This window comes from Sinocyclocheilus anshuiensis, unplaced genomic scaffold (assembly GCF_001515605.1).
Source record: "Sinocyclocheilus anshuiensis isolate Anshui unplaced genomic scaffold, SAMN03320099.WGS_v1.1 scaffold183, whole genome shotgun sequence".
Taxonomy (NCBI): Eukaryota; Metazoa; Chordata; class Actinopteri; order Cypriniformes; family Cyprinidae; genus Sinocyclocheilus; species Sinocyclocheilus anshuiensis.
In genome coordinates, this window is record NW_015548309.1 from 4239133 (window position 1) to 4251876 (window position 12744).

At 38.2% G+C, this 12744-nt stretch overlaps 1 protein-coding gene across 1 annotated transcript; it reads right to left on the reverse strand.

Moving 5' to 3' along the window:
- Window positions 1-793: 793 nt before the first annotated feature.
- On the reverse strand, window positions 794-10786 carry LOC107656396 (prosaposin receptor GPR37-like). The gene is made up of 2 exons (XM_016444250.1): window positions 9199-10786; window positions 794-2022 (listed from the first exon to the last, which is right to left on the reverse strand). The coding sequence occupies exons 1-2, from the start codon at window positions 10216-10218 to the stop codon at window positions 1192-1194; spliced, it is 1851 nt and encodes a 616-aa protein (XP_016299736.1). The 5' UTR covers window positions 10219-10786; the 3' UTR covers window positions 794-1191.
- Between the last annotated feature and the right edge of the window lie 1958 nt (window positions 10787-12744).

Consider the following 12744-nt stretch of genomic DNA (forward strand, 5'->3'; position numbering starts at 1 on the left):
AAAATGTTTTATTAACAATATCAAATATGTTTATATTTTTGCTATAAATTTCATTCATTCATTGTGGATTTAAATAACTTTTGCCAGTTACTTTTTACTTGAAATAAAATAACCTAAGTAAAGTCCATAACTTTTATTTTGGTTGAAAAAAAAAAAGTTATGATAGTAAAAAAAAAGTTACATTAAATTAGAAATCATGTAAAATTACATGAAAAATAAATTAAATTAAAATGATCAAAGAACATAAAAAATATGAAAAAAAAAATACAAATAAAGAAAAACTTGAATGGATTAAAAAATAAAAATGGATTTTTAAATATTTCAAATTGATTATAAGTTCCTGGAAACATCACTGAAAAATATTTGTAAAAAGTAGGAAGCCTGTATTTTCCATTTCTGTCTTCAATACAATGATTTTATTAACAATATCAAATATGCTTATATTCTTGCTATGAACTTCATTCATTCATTCATTCATTCATTCATTCAAGTATTTAAATAAGTTTTGGCAGTTACTTGAAATAAAAAAATAAAACCTATGTAAAATAAACTTTTACAAATATTTTTTTGCTGAAAGTAAAAGTTTGAAAAAAAAAAAGGCTAAGAAACTAAAAGCAAAATATTAAAGTAAAGTGAAATAAAGTAAAATATTTACAATTTAATTAAAATTAAATAAAAACTATGGGAAAAATATTTTATTTATTTATTTTACTATTGGATTCTTGTTGAAATTAATAGAATTTTACATTCAATAGATTTCTTTAATTTTACCTTTAGCCTAAAACCCCTCAAACCTACACGCGACTGGTCTGTGGTTAGTGAGCATCTTAATTTGATCAACGCTTCCAGTGTAGACAGACTCAGTTTGAAGCGGGGTGACTCGATGTCGATCGCCTCCAGTGTAGACGTGATGAAAGTGCGAAAACAGATTGGAGAGAAAGCTAAAGTGTTTGGCAGTGCAAAAAAACTGCAGAATTAAAGCAGTCACTAGTTCAGTGTGTATATATATATATATATATAATTATATATATTAAGGACAATTATACAAAAAAAGTACTTACATAATTTTCAGTCTACCTTACCTTCTTTAAGAGCAACATACCGGTTGTGGTCAAAGTATTTACACAGTAAGACAAAAGCATGTGCTTGTACAGTACAGTACAGTTGGCACTGGAATCCACACACGTTCACTCAGCAGTGGGATCCAGTAGCTGTATAGTTGGACATCTCTCGGCGTATAGTGCTGAACGGCGACAGCTCCAGTTCTGTCGTGCACTCGTGCTCGTTGTCGTCGCTGGCTGTGGCCGAAGAGTGGGCTGCGATCCCACACGCGTCTGCACAACAGCAGCAGCAACACTCCAGAAAGGCACGGCCGAAGGGTCTGCAGAGGCACAGCAGCAGCACCGGCGTAACGGCCGCGCGCAGGAACAGCAGCAGCTGACTGAGCAGATGCAACAGCGCCATGGTGCTCTGCGGGACCCCGGCCGCCATGTACGCCGAAACCATGTTGCACACATTATCGGGAACCACGCATGCCCCGTATACGATCGCCAGTGCGACCACGGTGCAGTTCATTTGGCTTTCCAATTGGATTTGCTTCTTGTTGCCTCTGGCGCAGCCGCGTTCGGCACGACGGATGCGCCGGGCGGTCGCCACCGAGCTGCCGATGGTGAAGAGTGTCGGCAGGCAGAAGTAGCAACCGAAGCACCACCAGAGACGAGCACCTTCGTAGGTCAGGCCCAGGACGTACAGCGTGTCGGGGAGGGAAGTGGAGATGCGAATCAGGCAGCGTTCAGACGCCGGGTCGTCTAGCGTGCCGTCGCCGTTTTCAGACACCAGCTGGCGGATCAGGAGCTCGGGGAGGGCGAGGAGTAAGGCGCCGATCCAGATGACGGCCAGCTTGGCGGCGGTGGAGGTGCAGTTCTCGATCATCTCGTAGTACATCTGGACGTTGGTCGCGGCACGGAAACGGTCAATGCAGAGCGCACAGAGGGTGAAGGTGGTCACGCCGAGAGACGCCACCTGGAAAAATAAAAACACAAAACACAGTTTCAATAAAAAAAATTAAATAATAATAATTTAAAAGTTTCACTAAAAACAAACAAGAAAAAAGGTCATAAAAAGGATAGGAAAAATACTGATACTTCACTACCAAGCTGATGCTGAACAAAATTATAAAAATAAATTAAAAATATGGAAAAAACTGTAAAGATATGTGAAAACTGATTTTCAGGCCTGGAAAATCTGGCCTGGAAAATTTGGAAAAAAACATGAATATAATTTTTTAAATATAATTTTATATAATTTTATATTTCTATTTATGTACTTAAATTTTTAATTTAACTGAAATTTTTTTTAATCAAAATTACTGTGTTTATATATATATATATTTATATATATATTTGCCAGCTGTCAAAATGTTGTTATAATGACAACCCTGTTTGCCATATCTATGAGAACTGTGTTATTTGTCAGTAGGAGTCTAGTGTAAATGCTGTAAGGCCAGTGGCGTAAACAAACCTCTTGACCAGAAAGTCTGAATTACATCTCGCTGAACCCAATCCTATAGCTGGAAACACTCTCCTAATAATCATTCAGCACATAGCAGCAGAAGAGAGAAGAGAGAAGAGAAACAAACAGCTCTCATTTTTACAGACTTTATCTGCTGCGTTATCATGACAGTCAACCTCCTGCGAACACTGCGAAACGGGACATTTTGCGTGACTATTGCGACAATAAATGGGGTGATATGAAAGAGTATTTGCAGAGTCGACACAAAAGAAACTGCAATGAATGGGAGACAACTGGAGAGCTTCTTGGCCACGTTTGAGCAGCTGCATCCCAGAGGATGATACAAACCCAAATGAAAGAGCCAACTAAGTATTTGTCTTCATTATCATAATTACAGAGCAATCAGGCACATCAGCATCAAGGAGGAGACAACTAGCGGAACGACGCTCGTGCAAAACATGAATATAATTTTTTAAATATAATTTTATATAATTTTATATTTCTATTTATGTACTTAAATTTTTAATTTAACTGAAATTTTTTTTAATCAAAATTACTGTGTTTATATATATATATATTTATATATATATTTGCAATTCATTCATCAAAAGGTGTGGGAATCCTGTATTTTCCACTTCTGTATGAAAAAAAATATTTTAATAAGAATATCAAATGTGTTCATCAAATTCATTATGTATTTAAATAACTTTAAGTAATTTTGGCAGTTACTTAAAATAAACTATATGAAGTACATTTTTACTTTTTTTGTTGAAAAAAATATGAACATAAAAAAGAATAATTAAATAAACGAAATAATAAAAACTTTAATAAAATAATTTTTTTTATAGATTGTTTATAATAATTTATTTATGGATTTTGTTATTTACATATAAACAATCCAAAATCCAATGAATGCAAAATACTAATATTTTTGACAAAAATGTAATTCCAAAAAGTAAATTATGAAATAAAATGGCATTTGTTACAATGAATTATATATATATATATATATATATAAGACAACTGGAGAGCTTCTTGGCCACGTTTGAGCAGCTGCATCCCAGAGGATGATACAAACCCAAATGAAAGAGCCAACTAAGTATTTGTCTTCATTATCATAATTACAGAGCAATCAGGCACATCAGCATCAAGGAGGAGACAACTAGCGGAACGACGCTCGTGCTGTTGTGCATTGCTGGCTTAATAAAAACTAACCCACCTCTTTCATCTCCAAAAACAGATTGGTGAGATCCTTCATCATTTTGACAAAAAGCAGACTGTTCAGAATCCATTATGGACCATTGTGTCCATTAAGATGCTGTAATGGCGCTATATAACTTCCATAGATGTGAAATGCATCCATCCTGCCCCATTAGACGCTCAGCACGTTGAATGATCATCGGTTTACTGCGTGGGATTGTGGGATGGGAATATTCTCGCAGGACGAGCAGGTCAGGAAAATGATGCTTCGGACTTCAAACTACTGCTGGGCTCCTCATGCGTTTTATGTGCCCATAAAGTTTCCGAAAGACTGTCAAGAAACTAGTTTTGATCCTCTCTTCGCAAAAGTTTGATTAATTTCTGTGAATCAGTTCATCATCAACTCTCTGGTAAGCGTGTTCACGAGAGAGTGGCGTTTCAGCGGATGACGTAGGCATAGCGTAAGCTCCAGTGAGAAGTGACGAACACGGAAGCGCAGAGGAGAGAGCAAACCAAAACACTGGTCACAAATTAGAAGTACAGAATGAAGATTTGTAAAGCAAAAATGTCACAGGATTTCGATATAAGCCAAGAGGAGACTGGTTTTCCTTTGCTGTAATCAAAACTTGGTTCTCACGAGACTAGCATACATGCATTCTCACCGGAGCTTATGCTACGCCTACATCCTCCATCATCCTCTGATTGTAAATGCTCTCTTGTGAACGCATGTACGACAGTTAGCAGAAGCTATAGATTACTGTTTATAAAGTTTTGAATACGGATATTTTTCTTACACAAACGCATCGTTTCGCTTCAGAAGGCCTTTATTAACCCCACGGAGCCGTGTGGACTACTTTTATGATGGATGGACGCACTTTTTTGGGCCATTCATTCACTGTCATTATAAAGCTTGGAAGAGCCAGGACATTTTTTAATATAACTCCGACTGTATTTGTCTGAAAGAAGAAAGTCATGTTCACCTAGGATGGCTTGAGGGTGAGTAAATCATGGGGTCATTTTCATTTTTGGGTAAACTATACCTTTAACTTTTAACTTGACAAACTTTTTTTTCACTAGATTTCTTACTGTATTTTGCTTCTTGCATCAAAAAAAAGATAGCTGTTTAGTTGAAATGTTTCTTCTGACAGAAAAAAGGATTTGTACATTGTGATATGTACATTTTCTGAAGAAAATGTGAGTGAATAATATTCAATAATGAATATTATATATATATATATATATATATACAATTTTATAAAGTCTTTTTTTACTAGACTTTTTAAAAATATTTTTTATATTTAATATTAACATATAATAAAAATACATTATAAATATCTTCATAAATATCTTCAAAATGTGGTCAAATATTGTCTTTTTACAGGCTTTATCTGTACAAAACAAAAGGAATCTGAAATGGTGTAATGAAGCATATATATATAAGAATTATCACAAATGTTGACAGGTAGAAAACTTCTGAATGTTTAGAAAGACAAAGGGAGAAAAGTCTGCAAGCAAAGGAACATGGAGTCAAGATCATGGCTGCATGATTCATGTGGTTTGAAGCTGACTTTCGGCCTTCCTTTCACAGTAATCAAATCTAAGGTCTCTCTGGTCTCCACACACCTCACATTCTGGCAAACAGTCCAGACCATGACCCACCTCTCTCTCAGTCTGATCTGACATTCACATGCGTTTGGAGGCATTTTCTAGCTTACAGGTTTCCTAGCAGCAGGTGATGATGGCGTTGGCTGCAATGGTCTTTACTAACGCCTCATTAATTCTCTGATTAAGAAGCTCTTCAGAACGATGGAGGTGCTGGTTATTAATCTGGTTTAACGGCTGCTTTTAGACTGGGTGACTGCAGGCCATTGTTGGGCTACCGGCCAGCAGGGAAGGCAATAATTCTTATTTATTGACAAATGAGATGCACTGAGGCATGAGCGAGCTAGAAGCAAAAGCTATTACAGTAATATTGTTATATATGATGACCACAGAATGAAACAAATACATATTCAGCTATATAAATTCAGACCATTAGAAGGGGTTAACAGCCTGGATCAAAAACATAAACACAAAGTGACTTAATAATAGAATAGAAAGCCAACAAAAACAAGCCAAACAATAAAATGAAATAAAAATACAGCGACCCTAGGACAAGCGGTTTAGAGAAAGGATAAAATAAAATAACAACATAAAATAAAAAAAATCCAGTTACCATACATAAGACAAGTGGTTTGGAAAATAAAATAAAAATATATATATCTAAATAAATAAATAAAAAATGAAATAAAATTTTTTTAGAGCAGTTTAGAGAATGGATGGGGAAAAAATAAAATCAAATTAAATCAAATTAAATTTCTGGAAATAATTTAAGTGGTGTTTACTTGATCAAAATTCACCATCACGATGCTAAGGTTGTTATTCAGTTCCTAAAGTGTTATGAGTGTTTTTAATATGTTGCTATGACGATGCTAGAAGGCCAAAAGCCGTCAGATATGCCTCTGCAGCATGTTTGCTCAAACGAAACAAGGCCTTCGTGCAAATGTCTGTGCTGTGACTGATGCAATCTCCAAAAAGCTAAAGGCCAGTCAAAACACAAGTCAAGTTAAAACACTGCACCGACACGCTGCCCTCAGATTTGCTTGAGCTACCGCACTGAGAAATGTCAGTCCTCTGATAAAACAAACCCAATGATCAGACAAGTTCAAGTGGCATTCGCTGAACTTGCCTGCAGTGGAGCAAAACTCCATAATATATTTCTCCACCCTTGAGCGGCAGCCCTCTGCAGGAGACAACAAGTGACGGGACGTCAAATGTGAAAAGTGACAGGTTTGAACAAAAGCCGCAACAAGACCCTCTCCCAGAATGCAGACTTCCAGCTCACAGCGATGGAGCCGGAGGCGTTTTCTCCCTGTGGAGCACTTTGAGTTTACTCACCACTTAGCTTGCATGCAGTCGCTGCCGATCAGCATTCATGCAGCCAGAGGGACGGGCACATGTACACATGCACAGTGACTTGTTTTCATTCAGCTTCACCATTGTCAGACCGAGCCTCCTGGCTCTCTCTGCCTGTCCCATACAATCACAGCAGGCACGCTGTGTGCCACCAGGCCTTTCCTCCAAAACCCAGTCTTAACACCCCCTTAACCCTCTCTGCCTGTTCCATACAATCACAGCAGGCACGCTGTGTGCCACCAGGCCTTTCCTCCAAAACCCAGTCTTAACACCCCCTTACACCTTTCACCTTCACAAAAGCAATCGCAATCTACATCTCTAAGGCAAACGGATGGGTGAATCTCACCAAAGCCTCTTCAAGGAAAGGCAGTTCAATCAGTGCCATCTTGGTAACGCCCCTGGGCAGCTATTTTCTTTGTATACAAGCACAGCTCCTATCTGCTTGAATAGAGGAAGGCTGAAGTCTACAATCTCAGAAAACAGGTACAAAAGCTGCCACTGGGCCAGTATCCTTTAAAAAGGTACTAATATGTACCATTAAGATAATATGCACACTTAAGGTACTAATATGCATCTTTAAGGTACTTGAGGTACTAATATGCATCTTTAAGGTACTAACATGCACCTTTTAGGGGTAAATAAGGTACAAAGGTGCACCTTTTTAAAAGGTACCACCCCAGCGACAGCTTTTGTACCTTTATTTCCTGAGTGTATGAAACTGTTTGTCAAGATTGCATTACAATAGCAAGGGCAGCAATAAATGCAATACATTTGGTATTATTGCGCTTCTTTAACTAAGATTGGTGCCTCCATTGATGCCATATTGTGCATTACAATTTCATTTGTTGTGGTCTGACCTTAAATTCTCAAAAGAACAAAATAATAAATTATATTTTGTTAAAGTAAATGAAGCCAGTTTTGAGAAACGTTAAAGGGATAGTTCACCCAAAAATGAAAATGTGAGCACAGAAGATATTTTGAAGAATGTTGGTAACCAAAGAGTTGACGGTAGCCATTGATTTCCATAGTATTTTTTTCCATACTATGGAAGACAATGGGTACCGTTTAGTTACATATTCTTCAAAATATCTTCTTTTGTGTTCAATAGTAGAAACTTATACAGGTTTAGAACAACATGAGGGTAAGTAAATCATGACAATTTTCTTTTATTTTTTAGTGAACTATCCCTTTAAGATATTTTGCATTATAGCATTGTTTGCATGACAATTAAGCACATATTACATCCAAAATTTTTATTTATTATAATGTTAAAAAATATCACTCTCATTACTGTAATGTAAGATTCAATGACAGTAAAGGCAGTACTGCCTTTACATTAAATCAATGCATTAATAAATGAAAAAAAAAAAATGAAAAAAAGTATTACTGTACAAATTACTGTATTACTTTAACAAAATATCTGATGAGAAAAAACAAGAATAGGAATTACCAAAAAAATAAAATCACATAATTTTACTTAATGCATTTGATTTTGGGGTAAAATATGATCTGTATATGTTTATGTGAGGTTCACCAGGACAGGTTTCCAGTCAAAAAATGAGTCCACTATTATTTGACACTAAAGAAATGTGGTGTTTGGATGGTGTAAAGTGAGCTCTACTGAAACTGGGTGTGGTGAGGAGATCAGGATGAAGCGGGGTGCTGCAGATTTCATGTGAAATAAGCGGTTATGGTTGCACCATACAGTATGTGACGGTAGTGGGACAGAGATCAGAGCAGACTGTCAGTGCAGGTGTCCTGAGGGCAGGGTGGATGATCTTTTGCATGGGAGCACTGACGTCTCCCGAAACGAGACCGAATTACCCACAATGCCATGGTTTCAATACCTTACCCTCAAGAAAAGCAAACCTTATCACTACTAAACGTATACATGGAAAACTAGATCCTTACAATGTAAAAGAATGCAAAAGAATATATTTTGAAGAACACGTTGGTCAACATTGGAGCCTATTGACTTTCATTGTGCACTCGAAAAATATTTAGGCCTAAATTGAAGATTTTTAACTGAAAAAAAAAAAGGAATCGTTTTTGCAATAAACAGATTAATGCTTATTCTGCGCAATTTGAAAGAATGCATTTTGAAAATAGATGCAAATAGTTAATAATAAACCAAACCATGATTTTTTTTTTGAATGCTGAAATCTTTCTTGCTTCATTTATATATGACTGACATTTTTTTTACTGACATCTTTTTTTTACATTTTAACATTTTATGAGATTTGATTTTTTATTTTTATTTTATAAGATTTGAATTTTATTTGAAATTCAAATCTTAAATTTGGGCCTAAACTTTTTTTTGTGGACAATAAACACTGAGCCATTTTTATGAAGGTGATGAATTGACAACATTTTCATTTTTGGGTGAAAAATCCTTTCAAGTGCCAAAATGTAAAGGTTTACTCTAATTAAGCTTAAATGCCATTATTAAAAGCAATGATTTGCACCTATCTCACATAATCATATGTAAACAAACATTTAAAACCTGTTATGAATGAACATGGAATCCATTACCTCAATATAGGGTATGACTTTACAGGTGAACTGGCCCAACAGCCAGGTCTTAGTGAGTTCGTGAAACACCACGAGTGGCAGGCAAAACAAGAGCAGTGCAAAGTCCCAAATGGCCAGGTTGGCCAGAAGAGCATTTGAGATGCTCCTCATGTAGTAGTTATGACACACCACACACATTATTGCTATGTTCCCAATTATTCCAACAGCAAAAATGAGGACGGCAAAAATGGTGATTGCATACGCCCCATACGTCTCGCTAGTGACAGGGTAGAAAGGATTGGGGAAGAATTCGCTCTCCTCATCCTCGGCGTATGGAGGTGTCATTGGCGTGGCGTCCCATGGGTCGTCTATCTGTTTGGTGTGGAACTCAGCATATCTGGTGAGGTCGAATGGGAAATCTGTGGAGGTGAGAGCTAGAGGCTTAGGCATTGGTTCCCACATCGATAAAGAGGATGTCAGGGCGTTATAATAAGTTTCGACTGGTGTCAATGGGACAGCGCTTTTATTCTGGCCCCTTTTCAAGCTCTTAAACACTTTCTTGTGGTGTTCCTTTGTGCCTCTTTTGCGTCTGTGGTTTCTTCCTCGCTTGCTTGTTGAATACGGCTTAAAGTTATTGTGTCCACTTACTGTTCCCATGGTAGCAGGCATCTCAGCATTCAACTTTTTCCTTTTATGTCGTCGTAAGCGCTTATGCAGGTTTGTGCCACTCTCCGTGACTGTGTGTGTTCTGTTCAACAAGAGATGTCTGTATCCATACCGCTTACCTCCACTCTCCAAAAGCAGCCAGAGATGTGAAGTCAAGTTGCTGTTGTCTTCTGAAGTCTGTTTGATGTTAAAGGCAGGTGTACCTGCGGCTCGATGCCTCGCAGGGTGTGTGGCACTGGGTTTGGCATCACGAAGGCTCCTAAGAGTGACTGGTTCTTTGGTGTGTGCATTACGGTTTTCTCCGTGCAACAAAACATGTGGACATCCTGCAATGAAAAAGATCGTTCTTAAAAGCAGCAGCATCTGCATCTGCATCTTCACTGCTTCAGTGTGCTGAAGATGTTAGAAAAACACTCTAATGTGGTGCATTGCAAAGAACACACACTATTTTCCCAGATTCACATCAAGGTAAAAGTTCACACGCGAATGATCAGTAAAGGTTAATTAGATCAATGGAAATGACTTTTCCTGTTCCATCAACTCCGGTGTTGTGCGGCAAATAAAAACCTCCTCCTTTATTCTTTGCGTTCCTCGTATTAGCAAAGTGCCAGAAAGACGATGTTTCCTCCAAACGACATTATTTCACCATAATTTGCGTTTCTGCTTCTGCATCCCAGCCAGCTGCAGGAGTCGGTCGTATCCCGTATTCTGTTGGGCGCGGCAACCTGGACTCGTCCTGCGCCTCTGCCGTGAGACGCGCTCCGTGGCGCGAGCGGCGAACGGGCGGGGAGCTGCTGCTACTGAAGCGGATGAAGAAAATGGACGGACTCTCTCCTGGCGAATAACCTTGTTCTGTCAAGCCGGATCCATCAGCATCAGCCCCTTGGACCACCGCAGCTGGAGGCGACCCCGCCCCACCCGTGCGTGGTACATTCATTACCATGCGTAATTACGCATGTCAACAGAATCATAATCCGATCAGTTTTGAGAGTAACATGGGTTTATACGAGTTAAATTACAGCCGCGTGTCACAGCAACATGCAGGAAAAGTCAAACTGCAAAATAATTCACAATGCACTGATATAACGAGACACATGCTACGATAATAAATCAGGGTGAAATATTACATTTATGGTTTTCATATAGTCTATTCGTTATATTCGCAGATTCTGCACATGCACTGTGCATGCAAACAATAACAATCCTTGTAAATAAGTGTATAAAATAAATAATGATTAATATATTAATTACAAGTTACTCCATTTTCTTAGTCTATGCATTATATCTGCAGACTCTAAACATGCAAACAATAATAAACAATATAAAACGTGAATCATGATATGTACAGATTGCACACTCGCAGGGTGTGTGGCACTGGGTTTTGCATCACGAAGGCTCCTAAGAGTAACTGGTTCTTTGGTGTGTGCATTACGGTTTTCTCCGTGCAACAAAACATGTGGACATCCTGCAATGAAAAAGATCGTTCTTAAAAGCAGCAGCATCTGCATCTGCATCTTCACTGCTTCAGTGTGCTGAAGATGTTAGAAAAACACTCTAATGTGGTGCATTGCAAAGAACACACACTATTTTCCCAGATTCACATCAAGGTAAAAGTTCACACGCGAATGATCAGTAAAGGTTAATTAGATCAATGGAAATGACTTTTCCTGTTCCATCAACTCCGGTGTTGTGCGGCAAATAAAAACCTCCTCCTTTATTCTTTGCGTTCCTCGTATTAGCAAAGTGCCAGAAAGACGATGTTTCCTCCAAACGACATTATTTCACCATAATTTGCGTTTCTGCTTCTGCATCCCAGCCAGCTGCAGGAGTCGGTCGTATCCCGTATTCTGTTGGGCGCGGCAACCTGGACTCGTCCTGCGCCTCTGCCGTGAGACGCGCTCCGTGGCGCGAGCGGCGAACGGGCGGGGAGCTGCTGCTACTGAAGCGGATGAAGAAAATGGACGGACTCTCTCCTGGCGAATAACCTTGTTCTGTCAAGCCGGATCCATCAGCATCAGCCCCTTGGACCACCGCAGCTGGAGGCGACCCCGCCCCACCCGTGCGTGGTACATTCATTACCATGCGTAATTACGCATGTCAACAGAATCATAATCCGATCAGTTTTGAGAGTAACATGGGTTTATACGAGTTAAATTACAGCCGCGTGTCACAGCAACATGCAGGAAAAGTCAAACTGCAAAATAATTCACAATGCACTGATATAACGAGACACATGCTACGATAATAAATCAGGGTGAAATATTACATTTATGGTTTTCATATAGTCTATTCGTTATATTCGCAGATTCTGCACATGCACTGTGCATGCAAACAATAACAATCCTTGTAAATAAGTGTATAAAATAAATAATGATTAATATATTAATTACAAGTTACTCCATTTTCTTAGTCTATGCATTATATCTGCAGACTCTAAACATGCAAACAATAATAAACAATATAAAACGTGAATCATGATATGTACAGATTGCACAAAATGTATAGTAAAAATAACATGGTAAATAGAAAAAGTTAATTTATAAATAAAAGATATCAATATGAATGCAATTAACACTGTTGGAATACATCTGTAAAAATACAGAGGCCTCAGATGTATTTGGACACCTCACTCACATGTTCATGCAGCATTTGAGCACAGGTGACACTTGCTGTGATCTTTGTAATGTTGTGCTATGACAATCAGACATCTACGTGTGCAACTAAAATGTCCAAATGCTTTTTGGGGCACTGCATCTGTTACTTTCATTTCTGAAAGCTCTTTAATGCATTGGTATGTCAAACAGGTTTCTCTGCCTGTGGCAATGTCACAACAAAGCAAAGTACTCTGAGCGGAAAGGCAAGAGCTGACTTGTTAAGGTTTGTTTCCTGCTGGACAGAAAC